Below are 25,159 nucleotides of genomic sequence, written 5' to 3' on the forward strand. Positions count from 1 at the left end.
CTGAGAAGGATGCATTTACTATTTCTGCCTTTCTACATTTGACTATTAGGTTTTTGTGCCCTAATACATGGTCAATTTTTAATATGTGCCATATACTGCTGGGAAAAAGTTATATTCCTTCCTATCCCCATTCAGTTTTCTCCAGACATCTATCATATCTAACTTTTCTAATATTCTATTCACCTTTTTAACTTCTTTCTTTTTTTTTTTTGCTTATTTCACATCTTTATTCTTGTCTTCCTTTTGTTACTAGTACAGAACTCAGACCTTTTAAAATAGGCATTCACCAGTAGTTATTATTTCTAAATCAAAGTCAAGTGAAAGGTAAATCAATTATAATGTGTTTTAGCTGTTCTTAAATGATATTTTGCAAGCCAATATAACTGTCTCTTGATGAATTACTTCATTAAAGTCTGCCAAATTCCAGAAATAATCATATCCATGTTTACAGATATTCCTTTAAGTTTTAGAGAAGGGAAACTATTTTCCTATTCCTAATTATGCCTGTGTTACAAACTTATGACTACTGGCAGCCTTACATGGAAAAGACATGAAATTCAATGCACTAACAAAATATGAAAAAAAGATGAATTTGAGGTAGAAGTTGAACAATGCAGTCCATAACTTCTCTACAGGATTTATCATTCCCAGTTACCATCACACCTTTCTAGTTTATTTGTACATGACAGCCTTAAGTTGCCTAATATTATCTATACAAAATCATATATAAAAAACATGACCAAAAAGAGGAAACAGGCAAGCTTTTGACATGTTACAAGAGAATGTAATTGGTTTTACTTGATGGCTGCCAACATTAATAGTAGCCATAAGGTGGCCGTTGATTATAACCATATTGTCCATACTGATGATGGTAGTAAGGTTCTTGTCTGTGCTGCTGATAGTTATTACCCCAGGGTCTTCCATGCCATTGATTAGATCTGTTGTCACTTGGCCAACCCCGCCTGCCATCCCTTCCTCGAAAGTGTCTGTTATCTTGCAACCGATTGCCTCTGTTTCTTTGATTACCACTAGATCTACTGTTCCACTCTTCAACAATCGGAGGGGAATCTGCAGGGCGTTTCAGATATTCTTGATACTCTGTATCCTCTTCTGTGAATCTACTGGCGAACATCTCTTCAAAATTTGGAACAGCACCAGGAGTATCAGTCATTCTGGAAATCTTTCCTCAGTGGCTTAGGCTGCTATACAACTTAGTGGCGGTTTTTTGTTTGGAGAAATGTAAGTCTGGGAGTCCCGAGACACCAGCTTGCTATCACAGTTTTTCTGATTTTTTTTTTCCTGGAATGTAGAGGAAGGGGGAATGACGGGCGTCCGTCCCCTCGAGCTAGCCTTCAAACGGGCCGGCCGGTGGCACCTCTGCAGGTAGCCCCGATCAGCCTGTCCACCCACTGCCCGGCTCAGCCCCTCTTAACTTCTTTCTTAATTATTTTCTGGCTATATTTATCTCATTCTGAGAGGGGACGATTCAGATCGCCCACTAGAGTCATTTTACTGTCTATTTCCTCTTGTAATTCATTTAACATCTTCTCTAAGAATTTGGATGCTATACCACTTGGCAATACATGTTTGCTATTGATATTACTTCATTATCTATAGTACCTTTTACCAAGATGTAATTTCCTTCCTTATCTCTTTTAATTAGATCTATTTTTACCTTCGCTTTGTCTAAGATAACTATTGCTACCTCTGCTTTTTTTACTTCAGCTGAAGAATAATATAATATTCTGCTCCAACCTTTTACCTTTACTCTGTGTGTATCTCTCTGCTTCAAATGTGTTTCTTGTAAACAGCATATTATAGGAATCTGGTTTTTAATCCACTCTACTATTCTCTTCCATTTAATGGCAGAGTTAAGCCCATTCACATTCACAATTATTACTGTCTATTTCCCTCCATTCTATTTATCCCCATTGTACTTTCCCCTCTTCTTTTACCCTATTCCTCTTCACCAGCATTTTGCTTCTGACCCCTCCCACCCCAATGTGTCTTCCCTTTTATTAGCCTCGCACCTTTTTCTATACCCTTTTCTCCCCTGCTTCTGCCCTCCCTTCTATCAGTGCCACCCTTTCCCCCTTTTACTTTCCTAAAGAACAAGCTAAATTTATTTATCCAAAAAACATATATGTTATTCCCTCACTGAAACAAATCTGATGAGCATATTGAAATAGGTTTTTTGTACCTCTTCCTAGGATGTAATTAACCCCATTCCACCTCCCCTTTATTCTTCTCCCCATAAACTCCATTTTTCACCCCTTAATTTTCTTTATATCATCACATCAAAGACAATTTGTATTTACACCTTCTATGTATACTCCTTCTGTCTCCCCAAATAGATATACAGTTCTCAAGAGTTATAAGTATTATTGTACTGTGTTGGGATGTAAACAGTTTAACCTTATAGAATTACCTTTTCCCCTGCTTACTTTTTTAAACTTCTCTTGAGTCTTGTATGTTAAGATCTAATTTTCTATTCAGTTCTGATCTTTTCATCAGGAAACTTTGAAAGTCCCCTGTTTCATTGAATGTCCATATTTTCCCCTGAAAGAGACTGATCAGTTTTGCTGAATGCTTGATTCTTGGCTTCAATCCAAGCTCCTTTGCCTTATGGAAAATAATATTCCAAGTCTTGTGATACTTTACTGTTTAATCTGCCAGGTCTGACTGTGGCTCCATGATATTTAAATTGCTTGGAGTATTTTGTCCTTCATCTGATAATTCTGGAATTTGGCTACAATATTCCTTGGAGTTTTACTTTTGTGGTCTCTTACAGGAGGTGCTTGTAGATTCTTTCAACGACAATTTTATCCTCTGATTCTTTAATATTAGGGCAGTTCTCCTTGATAATTTCCTATAGTATGGTATTTAGACTCTTTTTCTGATAATGGCTTTCAGGCAGTTGAATACTTCTCAAATTGTCTCTCCTGCATCTATTTTCCAGGTTAGTTGTCTTTCCAATGAAGTATTTCACATTTCCTTCTTTTTTTTCATTCTTTTTATTCTGTTTGACTGATTCCTGGTGTCTAATGTAGTCATTAGCATCCATCTGTCCAATTCATAGTTTTAAGGCATTGTTTGCTTCAGTAAGCTTTTACACCTCATTTCCATTTGCCCAAATGTTTTTTTTTAAAGAAATTGTTTCCTTCAGTCAATCTTTGTACTTCATTTTCAAATATGTTGTTTTTTGTGCTTCCTTTTCCAAGCTGTTCATTCTTTTTTCATAATTCTTTTCTGTTGCTTTAATTTCTCTCCCATTTTTTCTTCTCTCTCTCTTCATTGATTTTCATTGTTGTTGTTGTTTTTTGGTGGGACAATGAGGATTAAGTGACTTGCCCAGGGTTACACAGCTAATAAGTGTCAAGTGTCTGAGGTCAGATTTGAACTCAGGTTGTCCTGAACCCAGGGGCATTGCTCTATTCACTGTGCCACCTAGCTGCCCCTCAATTGATTTTTAAAATACTTTTTGAGCTCTTCCAAAAAGGCTTTTTGGTCTTAAGACCAATTCATCTTTTCTCTTGAGACTTCACATGTAGGCAATTTGAGAGTATTGTCCGCATCTGAGTTTGTATTTAATTCTTCCCTGTCAACACAGAAGCTCTCATTGATAAGAGTCCTCTTCTGTTTCTTTTTTTTTCTTTTTTGGAGGGCAATGTGGGTTAAATGATTTGCCCAGGGTCCCACAGCTAGAAAGTGTCAAATGCCTGAGGCCAGATTTGAACTCAGGCACTCCTGAATCCAGGACCAGTGCTTTATCCACTGTGCCACCTAGCTGCCCCTTCTCTTCTGTTTCTTACTCATATTGCAGGTTATTATTTTTTTTGGTGAGGCAATTGGGGTTAAGTGACTTGCGTAGGGTCACACGGCTAGTAAGTGTTAAGTGTCTAAGGTCAGATTTGAACTCAGGTCCTCCTGACTCCAGGGCTGGTGCTCTATCCACTCTAGCACCTAGCTGCCCCATAGCTTATGTTTTTTAAAGTTGAGGTCTGCTCCTGGGGCACATGGGTCACTGTTTCAAGCTACTCGTGCTGGTGAATATGGACTGCATCACTGGCTTTCTATACTGAGGCCTCTATGGCTTGTGGATTTCTCACTGCCCTGGGCTTGCTCCCTGCACTTGCTCCAGGTGCTGGGATGGCTAAACCTAGTAGTGCCTGTCCCATGGGTGGCACTCCAGCTGGCTGGCTGCCTTCTTTGCTGGTGCTGGTGGATCTCACAACTGGTCCACTGGGACACCAGCTATCTGAGCCATGATCAAGGGTCCTTATTTGCTCTGCTGTGGCCAAAAGCTTTTTCCTGTCTTTACCAGACCCCCTCTGTGCTGCACTTTGCTCTCCTTTTGCCCAAGTGAGACCAACCTTTCCTGAAGTCATCTAAATTATTTCAAGCTGGAAGACTGTGTCTCTCTAACTTTTTGTAGGTTATGTAGTTTTAGAATCTGTTGAGAAGCTTGATTTAATATTGTTTTTGAAGGAAACTTGGGAGCTCTCAGGCAACTTCCTGGCTTCTCTCTGTCATCTTGGCTCCTCCCCCTAAATGATTATTTTTTAAAACTAGAAAGATTGTTGCCTAACTGTGCTTCTCGATTATGTTTTCACATTTCATATTTTTAAAAAAATATACAAAATTGGATGTTATGCCAAAAATATTCATGGGGTATTAATTAATCATTGTTTCAAACAATGGTGTTTTAGGTAGGACTAATCTCAGGTGTTCAGTTGGTCCAGTTAACATTAATACAACTTTAATAAACTGTTACCTTTCTAATAGAAGTTCATTGCACATCATGTTGCAGAGAGAAATGACAAGCAAATGCAGTGATAGGAGGAGTGACCTGAAAGTTGTAATTAATATCTGAAGTATGAAGCTGGTGTCACTCAGGAAAAGATAAAAAGAAGAGTTTCTGATAAAGTCCAAAATGAAAGGCATATTGTGTTTCATGCTTGCTTTTAGAAGAACAAAATTACCTCACCATAAGATACTCAGAGACAGAAAGGTCTCATAGACACCCCCCAAAAAAATCATATTAACATGTTTCATGATGGCAAATGAAAGTAAGTGCCTATTAACTGATGAATAATGAGACAAAATGTGTATGTGTGTGTGTGTGTGTGTGTGTGTGTGTGTGTGTGTGTGTGTGTAGGGGGATCATTAAGTATAAGAAATTCTGGGAAGCCTGAGAAGACTTGTATCAACTGATGCAGACAAATGGAGCAGAACCAGAGAAATAAGAAGCATAATGAGCATAAAACTGTGAATGAAAACAATAATGAAACTGAATGCTATGTAATTATATTGGTAAAAATTGGTGCAGAGAAACTTTGAGAAATGCTAATCCCCACACCCATTTCAGTGCTGAAGTTGAGGGGCCAGGGATGGATATGAAATATTTACTATACTCCCAGAAATTGTCTATGGGTTGGTTACTTTTACTGAATTGCTTTTGTGCTCTCTCTCTCTCTCTCTCTCTCTCTCTCTCTCTCTCTCTCTCTCTCTCTCTCTCATTCATACACACACACACACACACACACTTTCTTATAGGAGATGGCTTGTCAGGTAGGAGAACAGGGTTGGGTGGATAAAACGATAAAGCACTGGCCCTGAATTCAGGAGCACTTGAGTTCAGATCTGACCTCAGACACTTAACACTTAGTAGCTCTGTGTCCCTGGGCAAGTCACTTAAACCTCATTGCCCCATCAAAAAAAATGAAAGAAAGAAAGAAAAAAGGAGTAAAGGAAAGACTATATTGGGACATGAATATGATATAAAACCAAAAAGACATCAATAAAACATTAGAGAGACAAGTACCTATTTTATATTATATTAATATCCAGTTACTAAATCAGGATTGACTTTTTTCCTTTCTATTTCCTCATTCAGGAACCAATCCCTGTAGGTCATCCAGTCAATCTCTAAAGGACATGTCTTATAGATATGATTGGCCTAATCCTTGGGGTACATGTTCAGTGGTCTTGAATGGGACACTATCCAACTAGGAGCCTTACTTTTATTTACAGTATAAACAAAATCTACTCTAGGTCAATTCCAGGCCTCAAGCATTAAGCCAATGCCCTTCCACCCCCTCCATTGAAGTCTAGGGGAAATGAATTCATGAAGAAGAAAACCAACCTGAGTGGTCTGGGTAGAGATGAATTTCTTTGTCCATAATTCTGGATGTGGCTGATTCTCATGATCAAGCCCCATTCTCAGCAGGAGTAACTGAAAATTTTAGGCAACATCCTCAATAATATGCCCTGTCATTAATTGCTCACCAATCGGCGTTGATTTTGACCTGGCAGCAATACCCTCTTATTAAAAGGTATTTAATCATTCAAGGATCTCAATTGTTTTGATTTTGGTTACTGAGAGAAACAACTGATCATCAATTTATAAATCTTAGAATATTGCAATTGCCTTTCTGAGTGACAAGGCTATTAGGTGACACCTTGAGAATAGTCCTATATAGCATAAGAAAGAGAACTGGGCAGCAGTTGCTAGATGATAAGCTATAGCAGTTTCATTATAAACATTAGTATAATGACTCATTTGCATGCCCTGTCTTTGGCTCAACATAAAATAAGGTTAGGGCATTCTTCCTAATTGCCTTCTCCAAAAAGTTTTCAAAACTCACCTCATAAGAGGTGACTCTATAGAATGTAAAGAAAACATTCTTTGTAATTCAGAAGCATGTGTTAAAAATATGTCACTTGGCTCTTGTTACAATCATCTATAGATTTATAAAAGCAGAGTAACAGTTGAATTAAAGATTAAGATTAGTTAAAGATTATCAAGTCAACCCTACAACCACATATACACCCGTACATATATACACATATGCATATATAGAGTATATACATGTATGTGTATGTGTGCAAATGTACATATGCATCTACATATATGTATATTGCATCTATATATACTTATACATATACATATATGCAAAAATATGGGAATTAAAGACTATAGAAGTGGACATTCTTTCCTTGTCACATAGCTATAGTATTTATAGCAATAGCTATAGCTTCACCTGACTCTTGAGCCACTACTTTTTCTACCATCTGCTATTTCTCCCTAATTTTTGGAAGCAATTTTCAACTTCCCCATAAAAGAAACCTGGATTCATGATTCAGCTGTGGCTATGTCTTAACTAGAATCTGAGAAGAGGCAGTCCTTATGTAGATTGTAAGCAATCTCATTGGACTATTATTAGATAGGCTTAAAGAAAGTGTATATATGTTAGTCTCTTGCTAAATTAATTTTCATACTCTGATAATGTCCTTTAAATATAATTTATCCCTCTCTACTTTAAGGTATAACAAAGAGCAGAAGAGCTTGTGAAAAAGAAAAAATGGAAAAAAAAACTGCAAGTTTAGAATGACAAATAAAATCTGTCCTTGCTTTTATTTTATTTTTTAAAAGAAGAATGACATTTTGGCTGGGGGCTGGGGGAAGAGAGAGTAGGGAGTGGGAAGGCTTGGAATAGCCATCCTGAACATATTCTGAGACTTTGCTCAAACCATTCCCTATGACTGGAATGGAATGGAATCCTCACACTTAAAAACAAACAAAAAACTTGCTAATTTCCATCCCCTCCTTTTGAGATGAGCACAAATTCCAGTTTCTAGTAAGCCTTCTATAGACCTTATTATTTGGTATTAACTTTGCTCTTTGGTTTGATTTTTAATGTGAATGATTATAAATATTGTGCATTAGATTTATCTGAAATTGTATTACATCTTGCTATATCACTTGAAGCTGTATGAGAGCAAAGGCTGTATCTTATCAGATTTTTATGTCTCTATGATGTCCAGATACATATGTCATGAATTTCTGTAGAATGAATGAATATATGGACTGTCTATGATAGAGCATTTATTTTGATAATAATATGCCCTTATCTATTCCTTAAATGGTCCTAGACTAATAAGGTAAAATATGTGTATGAAGCTTAGTTGTCAGTGGTAATTAGAGAGAGAGAGAGAGAGAGAGAGAGAGAGAGAGAGAGAGACTAACTATCCAAGAGTTGAACGTGGTATTAAATTGGTAATTAAGATAATGCTTCGACACATAAAACTGTTAGGAAACCACATCTCAATTTTCTTCTAGAACTGCAGATCATTATTGATAATTTCACCTCTTCTTTGCTATTGAAAAAGGAGATAAGGAGAAATTTTGACAGAAGTTGGGATGCCTGCTATATATCACTTTTCTATGATATGTTGCTCCAGATTTCTGGAGGGTCTTGTCTCATATATTTAAAAAGTTAGAAGTTTGATTTCTAAAGACTCACAGATTTCTATGATAAATAATAATGGTTGAAATCAGTGTCTACACTTTTATCTATTTTGAATTTTTTTTCCAAATTGATCTTATGTGATTTAGTTGAGTTTAACCTATTAAAGTTGCCTTCGTTTTTTATTTTAAAAACTTTTGACTTTTGCTTTACCAAGTTGATGGTATAACTGCATACAGATAGAACATTTAGAAGTTACTTTTTATATCAATAATCAATCATTCTCTTAATTTTAAGATACAGATTCAATTTTTGTTTGGAAGCTTTGAATGCCAGGTTAAATATTTTATTTAGTAAAATTTGAATTTTATTTATTAGGCCTTAGAATATCTTTGAAGGATTTATGTGTTAGAATAATGTGATCAGAGCTGTATATTAAGAAGATTAATCCATCATATATGTAAAGGACAGTTTGGAGTGGTAAGAGATTAGAGATGGGAAAACCAAATAATACACCATTTTAGTATTCAAAGTAAAAGGTATTGAGAGTCTGAACTCAAGAGGATACAATGGGAATAGTGAAGAAGACTTCAATATAAGAGAAATGGAGGGAGATAGAATCAGCAGGATGTGGAGGCTCATTGGATGTGGGAGACAAGGCAAAGATGACTCTGAGGTAATAAGTATGGGAAGCCAGAGTTATAGCTAACTCTTTCCCTCTTCCCAACTTCCTCCCCATTAAGTTGTGAAGCCCTATTGATTCAGTCTCCCTCCTCAATATTTCTTTTTTGTTTTGTTTTGTTTTAAATTGTTTAGAATTTTTATTTTCCTAAATTACATGTAAAAACAAATTTTACATCAATCTTTTAAAATATGGTATTTCAAATTCTCTTCCTCCCTCCTGAAGCACTTAAGCAATTCAATATAAGTTATACGTGAGCAGTCCTGCAAAACATTTCCATATTAGCTAGGTTGCAAAAGAAAACAGACAAAAAATATGCTTCAATCTGTATTCAGATACTATCAGTTCTTTCTCTATAGATGGATTGCATTTTTCATAAGTCCTTCAGAATTGTCTTGGATCACTGAATGGCTGAAATAACCAAGTCATTCACAGCATATTATGTTTCAATATTTCTGTTATTTTGTATATAGTATGTTTCACTTTGCATCAGCTCATGGAGGTCTTTCCAGGTTTTTCTGATAGCATCCTGCTCATTTATATTTTTGGTGAGGCAATTGGGGTTAAGTGACTTGCACAGGGTCACAAAGCTAGTAAGTGTCAAGTTTCTGAAGCCAAATTTGAACTCAGGTCCTCCTGAATCCAGGTTCAGTACTCTATCCACTGTGCCACCTAGCTGCCTTTATGCTCATCATTTTTATAGTAAAATACATTTATAAAGTATTTTAAAGAGAGATTTCCATATAATAAACTCATGAGGTTGATTATTGCAACAGCAATAATAGATAACATTTATATAGTACCTTATACCTGACAAAAAATGTTCTTCTCACTAGCCCAGCAAAGTACCATGTTTTATCAATCATCAATCAATCCTCATCTTCATCCAATACTCATCAATGCATCAGTTAATCAATCACTCCATCATCATCATCATCATCATCATCATCAACAACAACAAAAACAACATCTTATATTGCTCTGGCCTCTGCTTCATTTATTTTTTCACAGTTACTATTGCTAAGTGTGTTTCCCTCCCATCTATACCCTCCCTGTGATATTTATTTTATTTTCTATCTTCTTTTACCCTATCCCTCCTCAAAAGTGTTTGCTTCTTACTGCCCCCTCTCCCAATTTGCCCTCCTTTCTTTCACCCCTTCCCCTCCTACTTTCCTGCAGGGTTAGATATATTACTTTACACAATTGAGTATGTATGTGATACCCTCTTTGAGCTAATTCTGATGAGAGTAAGGCTCACTCACTTCCCCGCACCTCCCCCATCTTCCCCTCCTCTCCATAAGCTTTCTCTTGCTTCTTTTATGTGAGATACTTTACCCATTCCACCTCTCCCTTTTCCTTTCTCCCATTGCATTCATCTCTCACTCCTTAATTTTATATTTTTTAAAGATATAATTCTTTCATATTCAATTCACACCTATGCCCTCTATCTAAATATACTCCATTCACCTGCCCTAATAATGAGAAAGTTCTTATGAGTTACAAGTATTATGTTCTCATGTAGGAATGTAAACAGTTTAACTTTTTAATACCCCTCATTATTTCTTTCTCCTGTTTACCTTTTTATGCTTCTCTAGGTTCTTGTATTTGAAAGTCAAATTTTCTGTTCAGCTCAGGTCTTTTCATCAAGAAGGCCTGAAAGTCCTCTCTGTCACTGAATTCCCATTTGATCCCCTAAAAGACTATACGCATTTTTGCTGAGTAGGTTATTCTTGGTTGTAATCCTAATTCCTTTGCCCCCCCTAAATATCATATTCCAAGCCCTCAGCTACTTTAATGTAGCTCTTGTGTTTTCCTGACTGTGGCTCCACAGTACCTGAATTTATTCTTTCTGGCTACCTGCAATACATTCCCCTTGACCTTGGAGTTCTGTAATTTGGCTATAATATTCCTGGAGGTTTTCATTTTGTGACCTTTGTCAGAATGTGATTGGTGGATTCTTTCAATTTCTATTTTACCTTCTGTTTCTAGAGTATAGGGGCAATTGTCCCTGACAATTTCTTGGAAGATGATATCTAAGCTCTTTTTTTTTTTTTTTTTGATCATGCCTTTCGGGTAGCCCAATTATTTTCAAATTATCTCTCCTGGATCTATTTTCCAGGTCTATTGTTGTTCCAAAGAGATGTTTCACATTGCATGCTATTTTTTCATTCTTTTGGTTTTGCTTTATTGTGTCTTGATTTCTCATACAGTCATTAGTTTCTGTTTGCTCAATCCTAATTCTTAAGCAATCATTTTCTTCACAAAGCTTTTGTATCTCCTTTTCCATTTGGCTTTTTGAGCTGTTGACTTTTTTTCATGAGCCTCCTACATCACTCTCATTTCACTTTCCATTTTTCCTCTACCTCTCATACCTTATGTTCAAAGTCCTTTTTGAGGGCTTCCCTGTACTGAGACAAATTCATATTTTTCTTTGAAGCTTTGGATGTAGGGGCTTTGAATTTGTTATATTCTTCTTAGGGTGTATTTTGGTCTGCATTTTTTTCTGTCTGTTCATTTTGCCAGCCTATTTCTTGACTTTTAACTCCTTCTTAAAGTGGGGCACTGCTTCTAGGGCACACTGTCCCAAATTTCAGGGTGTCCCAGGTGGTACAATTTAAGCGGAGGCATGCTCTTCACTCCCCTGGTCTTTGCTCTGCTCTGTAAGTAACCACAGGCCTGCTTGCTCTTTAAGCCAGGAACAGAATTCTGTTTCACTGCAGTTGCAAGCTCCTGCATGCCTGTACCCCTTCCTCACCTGGGCTGCCACTCAAGAATATTTCTTGGTTCTGAACATGGGCCACACAACATAATTCCACCACAGCACCAGCAGAGATCCCTGAAATCTCCCCCATCCAACCACTTTTAACGTTGTTTGGTGAAGATATCAATAGGAATTTTCTAGATGGTAACATTCTCCAGATGCTCCTAATTGTGGATAGGTAGCATCTTAGTAGTATCAAACCTCAAAATATGGCCCCTCAAGAATTGTAACTAAATGAGAGCAAATGATCCATATTAAAATAAACAAATAAATAAATGCATACATATTACTAAACAAGTATTTTGAATGGATAAAATACAGGATGACAACACACTTTTGAAACGTAAAGAGGAAAAATGAAGAGATAGAGAAAACTTATGATTCGGCTAAATTCAAAAAAGCAGAAAAAAACTATCATGATTTTAGGAAGACTATAGTAAGTATAGACATGACAAAAAGATATAATCAAAGAAATTATATTATGATTAAAAGCACTGAAAATTAATCAATATCAATACTATTTTAAAGAGGCTTGCTCTAGAATATCTCTGTATAATTTCATACATCTATATGCATATGTACTTTTACTTTGAGCATAAACATATATGCATATGTGCATACATATATGCATGCATATATGTACACAAATATGAATGTATAATAGCAGTACACATAAATATTTAAAGAAAAAATTAATTGAACTGGAAAGAAAAAATGTCTAGTAAAACTAAAATAGTGGGGCATTTTGTTGTACCTCTTTTAAAAAGAATGTTAAGGGGCACCTAGGTGGTGCAGTGGATGAAAGACTGGCCCTGAATTCAGGAAGACCTGAGTTAAAATCTGGCCTAAGACACTTGACACTTACTAGATGTATGACCCTGGGCAAGTCACTTAACCCTCATTGCCCTGCCCCACCAAAAAATAAAAATAAAAATAAAATTTTTTAAAGTGTTAAAAATAATGATTTTAAAATAAAATTAATTTTATTATTTATTTTAAAATTATTTTTTAAAAATTGAATTCCAAATTCTCTCGATCCCAATATCTCCTCCTCATCCACTGAAAGGGCCAGAAATATGGTATCTGTTATACATGTGAATTCAAGTAAAACATTTCCAAGTTAGCAATATTGCAAAAAAAAAAAAAGACAAGAAGAACAAAGTGAAAAAAAATTTAATTCAATTTGTACTAAGAGTTCATCAGTTCTTTCTCTGGAGGTGGGTAGCATTTTTCATCCTGTTGTCACTTTTTAGTGACCACTTTTGAGGTTTTCTTGGCAAAGATAGTGGTTTGTAATATGTCATCATAGGTTAGACGTGACAGAGCTCTTGGTGGCTCTGCCAGCAGAGCCCAATTTAAAGCATACTCTAGCCTGGATTAAAGTGTATTTTGCCAACAAAAGGTTCTGAACATAAACTAAACAATTTTGTTTGCTTGTTAGTTTTCTTTGTTTTGTTTGTCAACCACATCTATTTAAACTATTGAGACCAAAATATAAATGGATAAAGGGGAAAAATCAATACAATCTATAAGCCTTAATTCAGGAAGTCTAAGTCTCTCTCTCTCTCTCTCCCTCTCTCTCTCTCTCTCTCTCTCTCTCTCTCTCTCTCTCTCTCTCTGTATATGGGTATGTGACTGTGTGTAAATATATATATATATGTATATATATATATGTGTATATATATATATGTATATATATATACATATATATATATATACACACACGTGTGTATGTGTAGGTATAGGATGATTTTTATTATATACTTGCATGCATGCATGTAAAACAATTATCACAACAAGAAGGCCAGAAGAGTCTAGAACTCTCCTTTTCAAGTAAGCATGCCTTGAAGGCAAGGAGACCATCAGAAGGCTATTTTAGTAGTTGAGGCATGAGGTGTTAAGTGCCTATACCAGGGCAGTGACTATATGAGCAGAGAAAATAGAAAACACACAAACACACATACATAAGGTATTAAGTTGATGTGTTGTGTTATTATTATAAACTTAATATTTCTATACTTTATATTTATGATTATTGTTTGATATTGCATTTATAATGATAGGACTCCAATATAGAGTCACTTAGACTAAATGAAACTACTGGCATATAGACAAAAAGGACAGTTTGTACTTTTTCACTGCTAACACTGTGTCATATGGGGAAAGATTACAGCTTTTTAATTGTATGAATTCTTGACCAGTTAGGCCAGCCTTAAGTCATTCTCCTTCTTTGGCCTTAAAGTTAGACCCTCCTCCCAGTTTGTAGTCCCAATAAAGAAACTCTACCTACCTGAGCTTTACCCAAGACTGATGTCAACAAGTGATCTCAAGAATACTTCCACCACATCTGGGTCTAGTTAAGAAGTCTTCCTCCTACCTCTGGCTCCTACTACCTCTTCTTGATCAAGTCCATTTTTTTTCTTTTACTTTTTTTTTTCTTTCTTTTTTTTTTTTTAGTGAGGCAATTGGGGTTAAGTGACTTGCCCAGGGTCACACAGCTAGTAAGTGTTAAGTGTCTAAGGCTGGATTTGAACTCAGGTACTCCTGACTCCAGGGCCGGTGCTCTATCCACTGCGCCACCTAGCTGCCCCTATCAAGTCCATTTTTAGAGTATATAATCTTGTTACCTGAACCCCAACCTTGAGCAATCTTCCTTCACCAAGTAGTGTCCCTCATACTCAGGCTAGAATGAGTTTCTTTCATATCGGGACAAGCCTCTACCTGTTTATATTACCATACAGTGTATACATTTGTTCAATTTGTTTGCATGTTTTTATGTTGTGATTCACATGTGGTTAGAGCATTTCAATATTAATTTTCAAATGCTTCTTCATGAAACAAAGAAGCAAAAAATTTCTTCTTAACCTCAATATTCTTGCAATAGAGCTATGGATATGACTCATTATACTACAATCTCTAGTGTCAAAATTATGGATCATCACAATGCATCATAGGGGTATGTGAAGAATTGAATAGGATAAACAGAATTAAATATATCATTAAAGATATTCAGGACTGGAAAAGGAGATGGGTGAGCAGTATAGCCAGAGTCAATGATAAAGGATGACAACCTTGTATGCTGAACTATTACCAACAAACTGTGAAGAGACTAGAGGAAAGCCTCCAGTATCCTGGATCTACCCCATGTGGAAGTTACATGAAAAAACATGAACAGGATAAGGAGCAGATGAGCTATGATCTGTGTCAAACTAGGAAGATCTCAAGTTAATATGGTTATAGAAATATTGATATACATACAATTATTATTAACAACATGTGCATTGATTTGGAAATATTACTGAATCATAATATAATATAGTGATGGAAGAATGAGTAGGAAGACCTGCATTCAAATCTTGCCCCAGAAACTTGCTAGCTGGATAATGCTGGGCAGGTCACTAAGCCATTCTCAGTCTCAATTTCCACTTCTATAAAATGAAGATAATAATAGGACCCATTTCACTTAGTTGTTCTGACGACCAAATGACAGGATATATGCAAAGTGCTTTGTGAATCTTGAAGGATTATGTAAATAACTATTATTCATAGTAGACATTTTCATTCTCATTTTATTGATCAATTAATATTAATTATGCAATTATAATCATAAGAAAGTGCATGGATTTTGTTTTCCATTTAAAAGAGGTCCTCATACCAAAAAACGTGTTGGGAATTACTGGACTGAATGACCTCGGACATCCCACCAAGCTCCAATCTCATGATCCTAGGTGTACAAAGGCAGTTTCTAAGCAAGCAGCTTAGTTTGAGATCCTCTGATTTTTTTTTTACTTGCTTGTCATTCAGTGAATATTAAATTTGACATAAATCATCAAAATTGAAGAATTCCAATAGATCTCCTTCCCCATCAATTCTTGAAAAGAAATCTCTAGAGTTGCTGGGCCAAGATTGAGGCAGGTATGTGGAACTTGGACTAATCCATGCCTAACACTTTCATTCAAATGAAGGAACATTTTCAGCCCCTGACTGATAAATTCCAACAACACGCCTTATCTTGAAAAAGAGACATTTTCGTTACAATTTTGGGATTGCTTTCTGGCAGATGGTGCAGTCACACAAAATGGGATGGGGGATTTCAAACTCTGTTCTTTTGATTGATTGGAGAGGGGAGTCTTTTCTGTTCTGCTTACCCCTACCTTCTAGCTTTTTTTTTTTTAAGCAGAAGGCAAACAGCCCAGAATTTTAGCCAAAACACACAGAGAAGTTTCAAATGAGATTTCATACAGAGCTGCCTTTGAGGTGTGTCATTGCAAAGAGAGAGTGTTGTGAAGGTAATTAGAACAAATTTAAACAGTGGAGAGAGAGCACAAGATAATACCAAAGAGACGCTGGCTTCAATAGGCCCTCTTTGAAAGACAACGTACTCTCTCACTCTGGTGTCATGTAACGAATGCACACTGTGAGCACAAATGTGAAATGACAGCATTTGGATGAAACTGCCAGTCTAAATTGCATTTTCTTGTGGAGATGCCAATAATAGCCATGGGAAAAATCTTCAACTACTCTCTTTTGCAGCTAACAGATGAGGCTTCATCTCTGTATGTGTGGCTATCTTGAATGAATCTGATTTAATAAGGGAATGGACAAGATCTATTAATGTCTGTGTCAGTTTTTTGTTTTAATTTTATTTTTTTCTTATTATTGGGGAAGGGATTTGATAGCCCTAAACCAAGGATGGATGAATTGTTAACAACAAGGAATTCCTTAATACAAACCCTTTTATGTAGTGAGATTATTCCAGCAAGTTTGCTGGGGAGGCCCTAGAAAGTAGTCATCAAGATCTGATAGTAAATAGCCCCATCATTTCTTTTTCATTTTCTTTTCCTGAACAAACACATTAGAAGATGACCAGTCACTTTAGAATGACAATTCATTCTTACCTCAGATAATCCTAGAATCTTCAACTCTTATATTGGAAAATACTTTAGTGGTCCTCTATTAGAGACCTTCACTTGAAGGATGAATATTCTCTAAAATCCCTAAACAAGTAGCCATTCGGCACCTTCATTGATACAATCACTAATCTTCCATTCCTGGGGAGCTTTAGTTATCATAAAGTTCTTCCCTACACTGTGCTGAAACCAGTCTCTTAGAGCCAATGTTTCACTTCTCCATTTTGGGGCAAGAAGGATGGTTTACCTGAAGAATGATTTTATGTGCTCTCCTAAGTTTTTCTTTCTGCATGCTAAAACTTGTTTTATTTTTTTGTTTCTTTGTTTTTTACATGTCAGTATTCTACCCTCTGCTAGGATCCTACCATAGCCTTCCTGAAATCACAAGCTATTAGATGAAGGAGAGACAAGAAAGCTTATTCAGATAAAACTTCATAATTTATGGGAAAGGAAGCTGATATACCTAGTGACTAATTTATTTTCTTTGGGTCTCATCTGTTATAATATAAAGCATGCTAAACTTAGAGCCAGAGAAGATGGATTCCAATTCCAGTTCTGCCATATGCTAACTTTGTGACCTTGGATAAGTCACTGAAATTTTCAGAGTGTCCATTTCTCCATAGGTAAAAGGAGAGGGATTTGATGGCTTCTGAGTTCCTCTCCAAAATTAATTTTATAATACTATGACTAAGACTAAGATCCCGTGAATCCAAGTCAGACACTACTCTCGCTATACCAATGTTTTCCTATTTTTCGGTTGTTTGTTACTTTGAAGAATTTATTCCATCAGGTTCCATTCCCATTCTTCTACTGAGGAAGTGCTTTAAGTTGCTTCTGATTCTTTATGAGTACTTGAGTTAGCTCACTCCACACCTTCAACATTTTCCTAACCCCTGCTATCCCATTAAAAAAAAAAAATTTGAGTCCCTGGCTTCCCTGAGCTCCTGGTATATTCAATACATTCATCTGAAGACCAGGAAATGGGAAAGGTCCTTTCTCATGTCATGCCAGAACTGATGAAATCCTACCTCCATGTTTGTTACATTGCAGAAGTCTACAAAAGTGGGCTTCCTTACCACTTATCAACACTTAAGAGTGGACATTTAACAACCTTGTTGGTGACAAAGAGATTTTTTCAGCAGAATTAATGAAGCACTAAGAAATTCAAATTAATGGAAAATTTTTTTTCAAAAATTCCTTACCATATGCCTTGTTCTAAAAGAAATTCAATGAACACCTGAATCAAACAGAGACATGTTTTAGCAAAGTTGTGGTGGGCGAGATGTATCACCTGAAATGCTAAATCCCTTGCTTTGTAACTTATTAAGGCTATGAATGTTGGCACCCTTTCCCTTCCATACCTGATTTGCTGTTCTCAATTCACTTTTTGTATTTAGTTATCAATTCCATTGTCCTGCTTTTCATCTTTTCCCAGGTGATTTATCTGGACACATACATACAAGTCATTGGACTCCAAGGCTGAGATTAAAAAAACAAATGCAATTTTATTTTGTCTTGAAATTAGTTATGTAGGAGAAACATGATTAGAATGAATAGAAGAAAATAGAAAAGGCACTACAAGAATGGAAATCTCATGAAAGAAGAGCAAGGAATTGAGAAAGTTCATGATGTGCAAGATAGTGAAGATACTAACATACTTAGGTTGCCCATTGAAAAGTAGTGCTAAATAAGGTTGGGTAGTTTATATGGGGTCATATAATGGATGATGTATAAGTTAAGTAACAGGAGACATTGTAAGTTGTTAGACAAGAAATTGACAGAAGAGGCAATGTTTTAAGGTGAATATTTGGCCATCAATGTGAAAAAATCAATTAGGGAGAGAGAATGAAGTCAGAGTAAACAGACATAGAACTTTAAATTTATCATCTTATTTGAGCAACACATCACAAGGAAAGTAGCACAAGTGTCATTATTCCCCCCATTTCACAGATGCAGAGACTGAGATTCAGAAAGGTCAAATTGCTTATAAGGAATGAAACAGCCTACAAGTGATCTCTTCTGACTTCAAGTCCAAGTCTCTTTCCACTACACCAAGTCGTTTCTATTTTAAAGGAAAACTTGTGGAAAATTTGATATAGGGAATAGAGGACAAGGTTTCTTGGTGCCCAGGGACCCCATATTGATGCTCTTTTTGGGTAGTATGTTATTATGGTATGGCCCTTTCTGGTTCCATTCCCATAGCAAAACCTAGCCACTCTAAAACTTTATTCCCCTTACAATCTAGGGATTTGCAGGCTAATCTAATCAACTCATTGTCCTTGATACTTATTCTGCCCCTACCTCACCACCAACTTCACATGTTCACTGAAATGATCAAATAAGACAATATGTATAGAACCCTTTGAAAACTTTGAAGTGATGTATAAATATCATTTGTCATTTTGGCACACTTTAGGGCCATTCCTGGCCATGTCCATGATATGAACCACTGTCCTGATTCAATTTGCCCTTCTCTTTTTCATTGTACAGTCCTTGAAAAAACATTAGTTTATTGAAAGAATGCACTTAATTTGGCCCTGACTTACCATCCCAGCCCTTTTCTTATTATTCTTTCATCCACTCTGTCCTTGAGGCAAACTTCACTTTTAAATGTCACCAGAACTCAGCATTCCACCTCCTACTTGCATTCATTAGCATAAACTGTTCCCCATGTTTATAATGTACTCCTCTATGGCTCAGCTCAGATGCCCCACACTCTGCTCTACTCATATCACTGTGTATTAACACACATATATCAGGTATCCATTTCTCCCCCAGGAGCATGAAAGTTCTGTAAGGTCAGTGTCTCTTTTGTTATTGGTTTTGTACCCAAGTACTTGCCAAAGAGCTTTCACACATAGGGAATTTATTAAAGGTTTGTTAAATTGAATTACCTGCTTTTTTTGACACCATGACCAAGATTTTTGTTGGGAGCAGAGAATATAGTGTTATTCTGTCCTTTTTCTCCCTAAAGAAAAGAAGAAGAATAAAAATACAATCTTTACTTTGATAGAACTGTATCCTCTTAATATGAGAACTGTTCCCATCTCAAGGTACAGGCCTCAATGGGGGTAATGTGGGTTAGGCATGAACACAGTTTACATTCACTTTCATCACTGCTTTTTGTCCCCCGGTGAAATATGTCAGAGAGTTCTCTTTTTTATGGACACATGAACAGAGATCTCACTAAAAGGAATTCTGCCATTCCTGGAGGTATCAACTCAGATAACTGAACCACAGTCAGAAACAAGGCCTTTATGTGATACACAAAACTGAGATGAACTGACCAGACAAGTTTTCAGCCAGTTGCGGTTAATAAGGTCAACAGAGATGAAGAGTCAGAATTCAGAGTGACTTTCACACCTAGTACATGTTCAGCAACCACACAAAATGGGAAGAGCAAAGAATTAGGAATCAGAAGGCTGGCATTAGAATCAGCTATTGATACTTGTCACCTATATGAATTTGGGACTCAATTTCCTATTCTTTGTTTAGTCGAAGTTGAAATACACTCCATTGACCACTGAGGCAAAAGGGTTTAGAGAATGGGATTGAGAAAGCAAACACTAAGGATGTCTTTAGTACCCCATCCCATGATTACCAAAGATAAAAGAAGGCTATGTAAAAGTTTAATTGGACAAGATTGGTCACTAAGTCAGGAATTGTGACCCGCTCAATGAAAATGAGTGACTTCCTTCCTTCCTTCCTTCCTCTTTCTTTCTGTATCTGGCTCTCTGGCTCTCGCAATGTCCCTCTGTGATTCTGTCTCTCTGTATATGCCTGTCTCTTTCACACACACACACACACACACACACACACACAGAGAGATTGGGATCTTATCTGGGATATTAAAATCTTTCCCTGAATGGGCAGATAATTTCCCTTAACCCTGGCATCCACTTTGATCACATGGCAGTTAATATTGAAGTACATATGTTGCCTTGGGTAAAGCTGAGACTGGATCTCAAAGTCCAAGGTCACTCTTCAGTTTTGTGCCCTTTCCCTGAGCATAGGTGACTACACATCAGTCCTGAAATGGACATGTCTGGATTGGAGGTTAGGAGCTCCAAGTGCTTAGTTGCTGCTAGCTATACTAGAACCCATTCCAATGCTTTTTGAAGTTGACCAACAGAAGGAGGTTTAGCTCAGGCCCTAGCCTGACCTGCTGGAAGATAGGGAGCTGCAGGAAATTGTTTGGACAGTAAGTAACATATATGAAGTGCTGACTCAGCTGTCTGACACAATGGCCCATATTTTAAGAAGGACCTGCCTAGGAGAATATAGCAGTGTTTGTGTATTATTGCTGCTGCTACTTTAAGTTGTTTCATTTGCTTGTTTTGGTATTTATGTGCTTTCTTATTGTTAATGAGTCTCTTCTGAATCTCTTGTGTTAAGGGTTTCTTTGGAATAAAAGAGATGAATAACTGCCCTATACCTTATTTACATTTTATATTGAGTACCTTTCTACTCCTCTGGGAAGGGGGGAAGAATCCCAGATATGAACTAAAATTAAGCTTTAAGGGATTCTCCACTGGGTACATGTAGGTAAAAAAATTTTTTTTGATTAAAAATTTTAAATAAAGAGCTTAAACCTTCCTTTGAAAAGCTAGAATCAGGGGCAGAGTCAAGATGGTGGAGGAAAGGGACTGACTTGCCTGAGCTTTCCCCAAGACCACTCCAAATACTTTCAAATAATACAATAAGACAACTCCTGGAACACCAGAACCCACAAAAAGACAGGGTGAAATAACTTTACAGCCAAAGACAACTTAGAAGGTTGGCAGGAAAGGTCTTTTTTATCAGGGTGAGAGTGGAGCACAGACCCGAGCAGGCCTTGCCAGCAGAGACCCAACCCTAGAAAAGACCAAGCCCCAGCCCCAGCAAACCAGGAGTAAATCTTGGGAAGCTCTTAATAATCAACAGCATGAACTGTTTCTGGAACTCAGCCCACAAACAGCAAGGGGGTCAAAAAATTGGCCAGAAGATTATAAGAATCTCTTTGCTAGCTCTGAGCCAGGACTCTGTTGTTTTACACGTACTCAGATCCAGGTCACAATCTTGGGTGGTGGTCCCAGATGGGGGAGGAGCACAAGTACACAAGAGCTTGCAGTCACAGTGGAGGGGGATTCTGTTTAAGTTACAGGGCAGAAAAGGAGGCCTATGGTTGATTATAGACCAGAGCAGAGGCCAGGAGAGTGATGAACATAACTATCCTTAAATCATACAACCTTGGAAGAACTAAAAACTTACAAATTCCAAGAAGTATTGCTAAAAACAGCTGCACAAATGCCCTAAAGCCTGGAACTGTGCACCCTCCATCCTAGAAGCAATGCCCCACTTTAACAAAGAGTTAAAACTCAAGAAATAGGATGGGAAAATGAGCAAACAGAAAACATGCTGACCCTGGAAAGTTTCTATGGTGATAAGGAAGTAAAAATATACCCCCAGAAGAAGAAAATAAAGTTATAGCTCCTATATCAAAAGCTTCCAAGAAAAATATGAATTGGTCTCAAACCATAGAAGCACTCAAAAATGACTTTGAAAACAAAGTAAGATAGGTAGATGAAAAAATGGAAAGAGAAATGAGAGAGATGCAAGAAAGTAATGAAAAAAGTCAACAACTTGTTAAAGGACACACACACACACACATACACACACACACACACACACACACACAAATACTGAAGAAAATAACAATTTAAAAAATAGACCAGGCCAAAAGGTAAAAGAGGTACAAAAAGCAAATAAAGAAAAGAATGCCCTGAAAAGACTGATCGGCCAAATGGAAAAGGAGGTACAAAAGCTCTCTGAACAATATAAAACCTTAAAAATTAGGATTGAGCAAATGGAAGCTAATGAATTTATGAGAAATCAAGAAACAAAAAAGTGAAACCAAAAGAATGAAAAATAGAAAGCGATGTGAAATATCTCATTGGAAAAACAACTGATTTAGAAAATCGATCCAGTACAGATAATTTGAAAATTATTGGACTTCCTGAAAGCCATGATCAAACAAAGAGCCTAGACATTATTTTCCAAGAAATTGTTGGGGAAAATTGCCCTGATATTCTAGAAGCAGAAGGCAAAATGGAAATTAAAAGATTCGACCAATAACCTCCTGACAAATATCCTAAAATGAAAAATCCCAGGAATATATATATAAACAGGTGTTAGTTTAATATGAAGGGATATCTTTAAAAAATAAAATTAGGGGTGAGAGAGTAATGCACTGGGAGAAAGGGAAAGGGAGAGGTGGAATGGGGTAAAGTATCTCACAAAAAAGAAGCAAGAAAAAGCTTACACAGTAGAGGGGAAGATGGGTGAGGTGCTGGGGGCTTAGTGAACCTTACTTTCATCATAATTTATTCAAATAGGGAATAACATACTCACTCAATTGGGTATAGTAGTCTTTCTTACCCTGCAGTAAAGTAGGAGGGAAAGGGGATAAACGGGACAGGACATGACAAAAGGGAAGGCAGATGATGGGAAGGGAAAGTCAGAAGCAAAACACCTTTGAGGAGGGAAAGAGTGAAAGGAGATAATAATAGAGTAAATGACATGGGGAGGGATTAGGATGGAGGAAAATTCAGTTAGCAATAGCAAACTGTGAAATGATGAGCAGGATGCTCTCAGAAAACCCTGAAAAAAGTTACATGAACTGATGCAAAGTGAGATGTACTTTATACAAAGTAATAGCAATATTGTAAGATGATCAGCTATAAATGATTTGGCTATTCTTAGTAATGCAATGATACAAGACAACTCTGAAGGACTTATAAAAAATGTGATCCATCTCCACAGAAAGAACTGATGGTGTCTGAATACAGATTGAAGCATATTTTTTAGTTTCTTTTTCTTAAGTTTTTTGTCTGTTTTCTTTTACAATCTGACTAAAGTGGAAATGTTTTGTATGACTACACATATATGTTGTATTGAATTGCTTGCATTATTAAGGGGGGTGGGTAAAGAGGGAGGAAGAGAATTTGGAATACATTTTTTTAAATGGGTGGTAAAATTGTTTTTACCTATAATTAGGGGAAATATGATTCTAAATAAATGGAGGGGGGAATAAGAGTGAGGAAAAAATAGCCAAAGCATGAAATCCTGATGAATATGAAACTTTTAAACCATTTTGCTTGTCATAAAGCTATATTGTCCTCCAGGTAGGGTATGGACAATTCCTCACTCATTGCCGTTTGAAAATTAAGACTATATTTTAGACAATCACAAAGAAGAAAGGTTTTACTAATGGCCTCTCATATTGTAGGTTCTGACAGTCAGACTCTATGACAAAAGAAAGAAGGAAAGAAAGAAAGAAAGAAAGAAAGAAAGAAAGAAAGAAAGAAAGAAAGAAAGAAAGAAAGAAAGAAAGAAAGAAAGAAAGAAGGAAGGAAAGAAAGAAAGAAGAAAAGAAAGGAAGGAAGGAAGGAAGGAAGGAAGGAAGGAAGGAAGGAAGGAAGGAAGGAAGGAAGGAAGGAAGGAAGGAAGGAAGGAAGAGAGAAAGAGAGAGAGAGATTAAAATCACCCTGAACACAAACAAAGAAACAAAGCTGGAATCTCCCAGTATTGAAACATGTTGCGTGCATGTGGGTCCAGAACTGAGAGAGGCCTTTCAGTTTAGAAGAAAAGAGAGTGCACATGCAAAATGGGGGAGTTGGACTAAATGGCTTCCAGGGCCATTTTAAATCTAAATTCTTCAAGCCACTCGGTCTATGCTCATTAATAGATCTCCAACAAAAAGGGATATCTTGCCTTTATTTTTCCAACTCCAATATTTTGGTAAGAAATTAGATGACTGAGAGAGCCTAGGTGAACAAAAGTGATAATAACTTTACTGCTATGGAAAATAATTGGGCTCACAAGACAATGTCTCTCAAATTCAACTACTACTATGGTCAAATAAAGGTTGGGGGAGGCATAGTCTTGCCTCAGGCTCCTATTCTGGAACCTTCCCCAGGGCAGTGACACTGTCAACCATTGATTCTTTCCTGTTCCTGCCCCAGTATAAATGAGTAAATCTAAAAGCTACAGGATATCCTGCAGGATGATATAAAGGGGAAAAGTAACTTAACTATGGAGATTTCTCCAGAGCCAAAGTTCAAATGCTCCTTCTCTGTCATCTTAGAGATCAAAGAAAAATGTGCCAAGAGCTGCTGTTCTACCAAGAACTAAAACTATTTCCCCAAGTCAGAAGTGATGATTATCTATCTGTTTTAACCACTTATATGCCTTTAAAATACTGTAAGATATATGATTCTATTTGGCTGACATGCCTTACATCCCTCACTAGATTGTAAATTCCTCGAGGTCAAGGATCACTTTTTTGTTTGTTTATTTGTTTGTTTCTTGTAATGTTCATATCTCTCCCAGGGCCTACCAAACAACACTGCACATATTAAATACTTAGTAAGTGGACTAGTTGATATAATTGAATTAAGCTGAACTGAAATCTGTTCTCTACATCTGCTCTGTCCCTAACTAAGCCTAACTACTTATGTTCTCTTGGACACATGACAATACTGTGTCTCTATTTCCTTATTATTTCTTAAATGTGGGG

The 25,159-nt window shown here is 36.7% G+C and overlaps 1 protein-coding gene across 1 annotated transcript; it reads right to left on the reverse strand.

Moving 5' to 3' along the window:
- Positions 1–762: 762 nt before the first annotated feature.
- LOC122731611 (RNA guanine-N7 methyltransferase activating subunit-like) lies at positions 763–1,230 on the reverse strand. Its single transcript, XM_043971837.1, has one exon. It carries the CDS (start codon positions 1,169–1,171, stop codon positions 815–817), a length of 357 nt encoding a protein of 118 aa, XP_043827772.1. The 5' UTR covers positions 1,172–1,230; the 3' UTR covers positions 763–814.
- Between the last annotated feature and the right edge of the window lie 23,929 nt (positions 1,231–25,159).

This window comes from Dromiciops gliroides, chromosome 6, assembly GCF_019393635.1.
Source record: "Dromiciops gliroides isolate mDroGli1 chromosome 6, mDroGli1.pri, whole genome shotgun sequence".
NCBI classification, from domain to species: domain Eukaryota; kingdom Metazoa; phylum Chordata; class Mammalia; order Microbiotheria; family Microbiotheriidae; genus Dromiciops; species Dromiciops gliroides.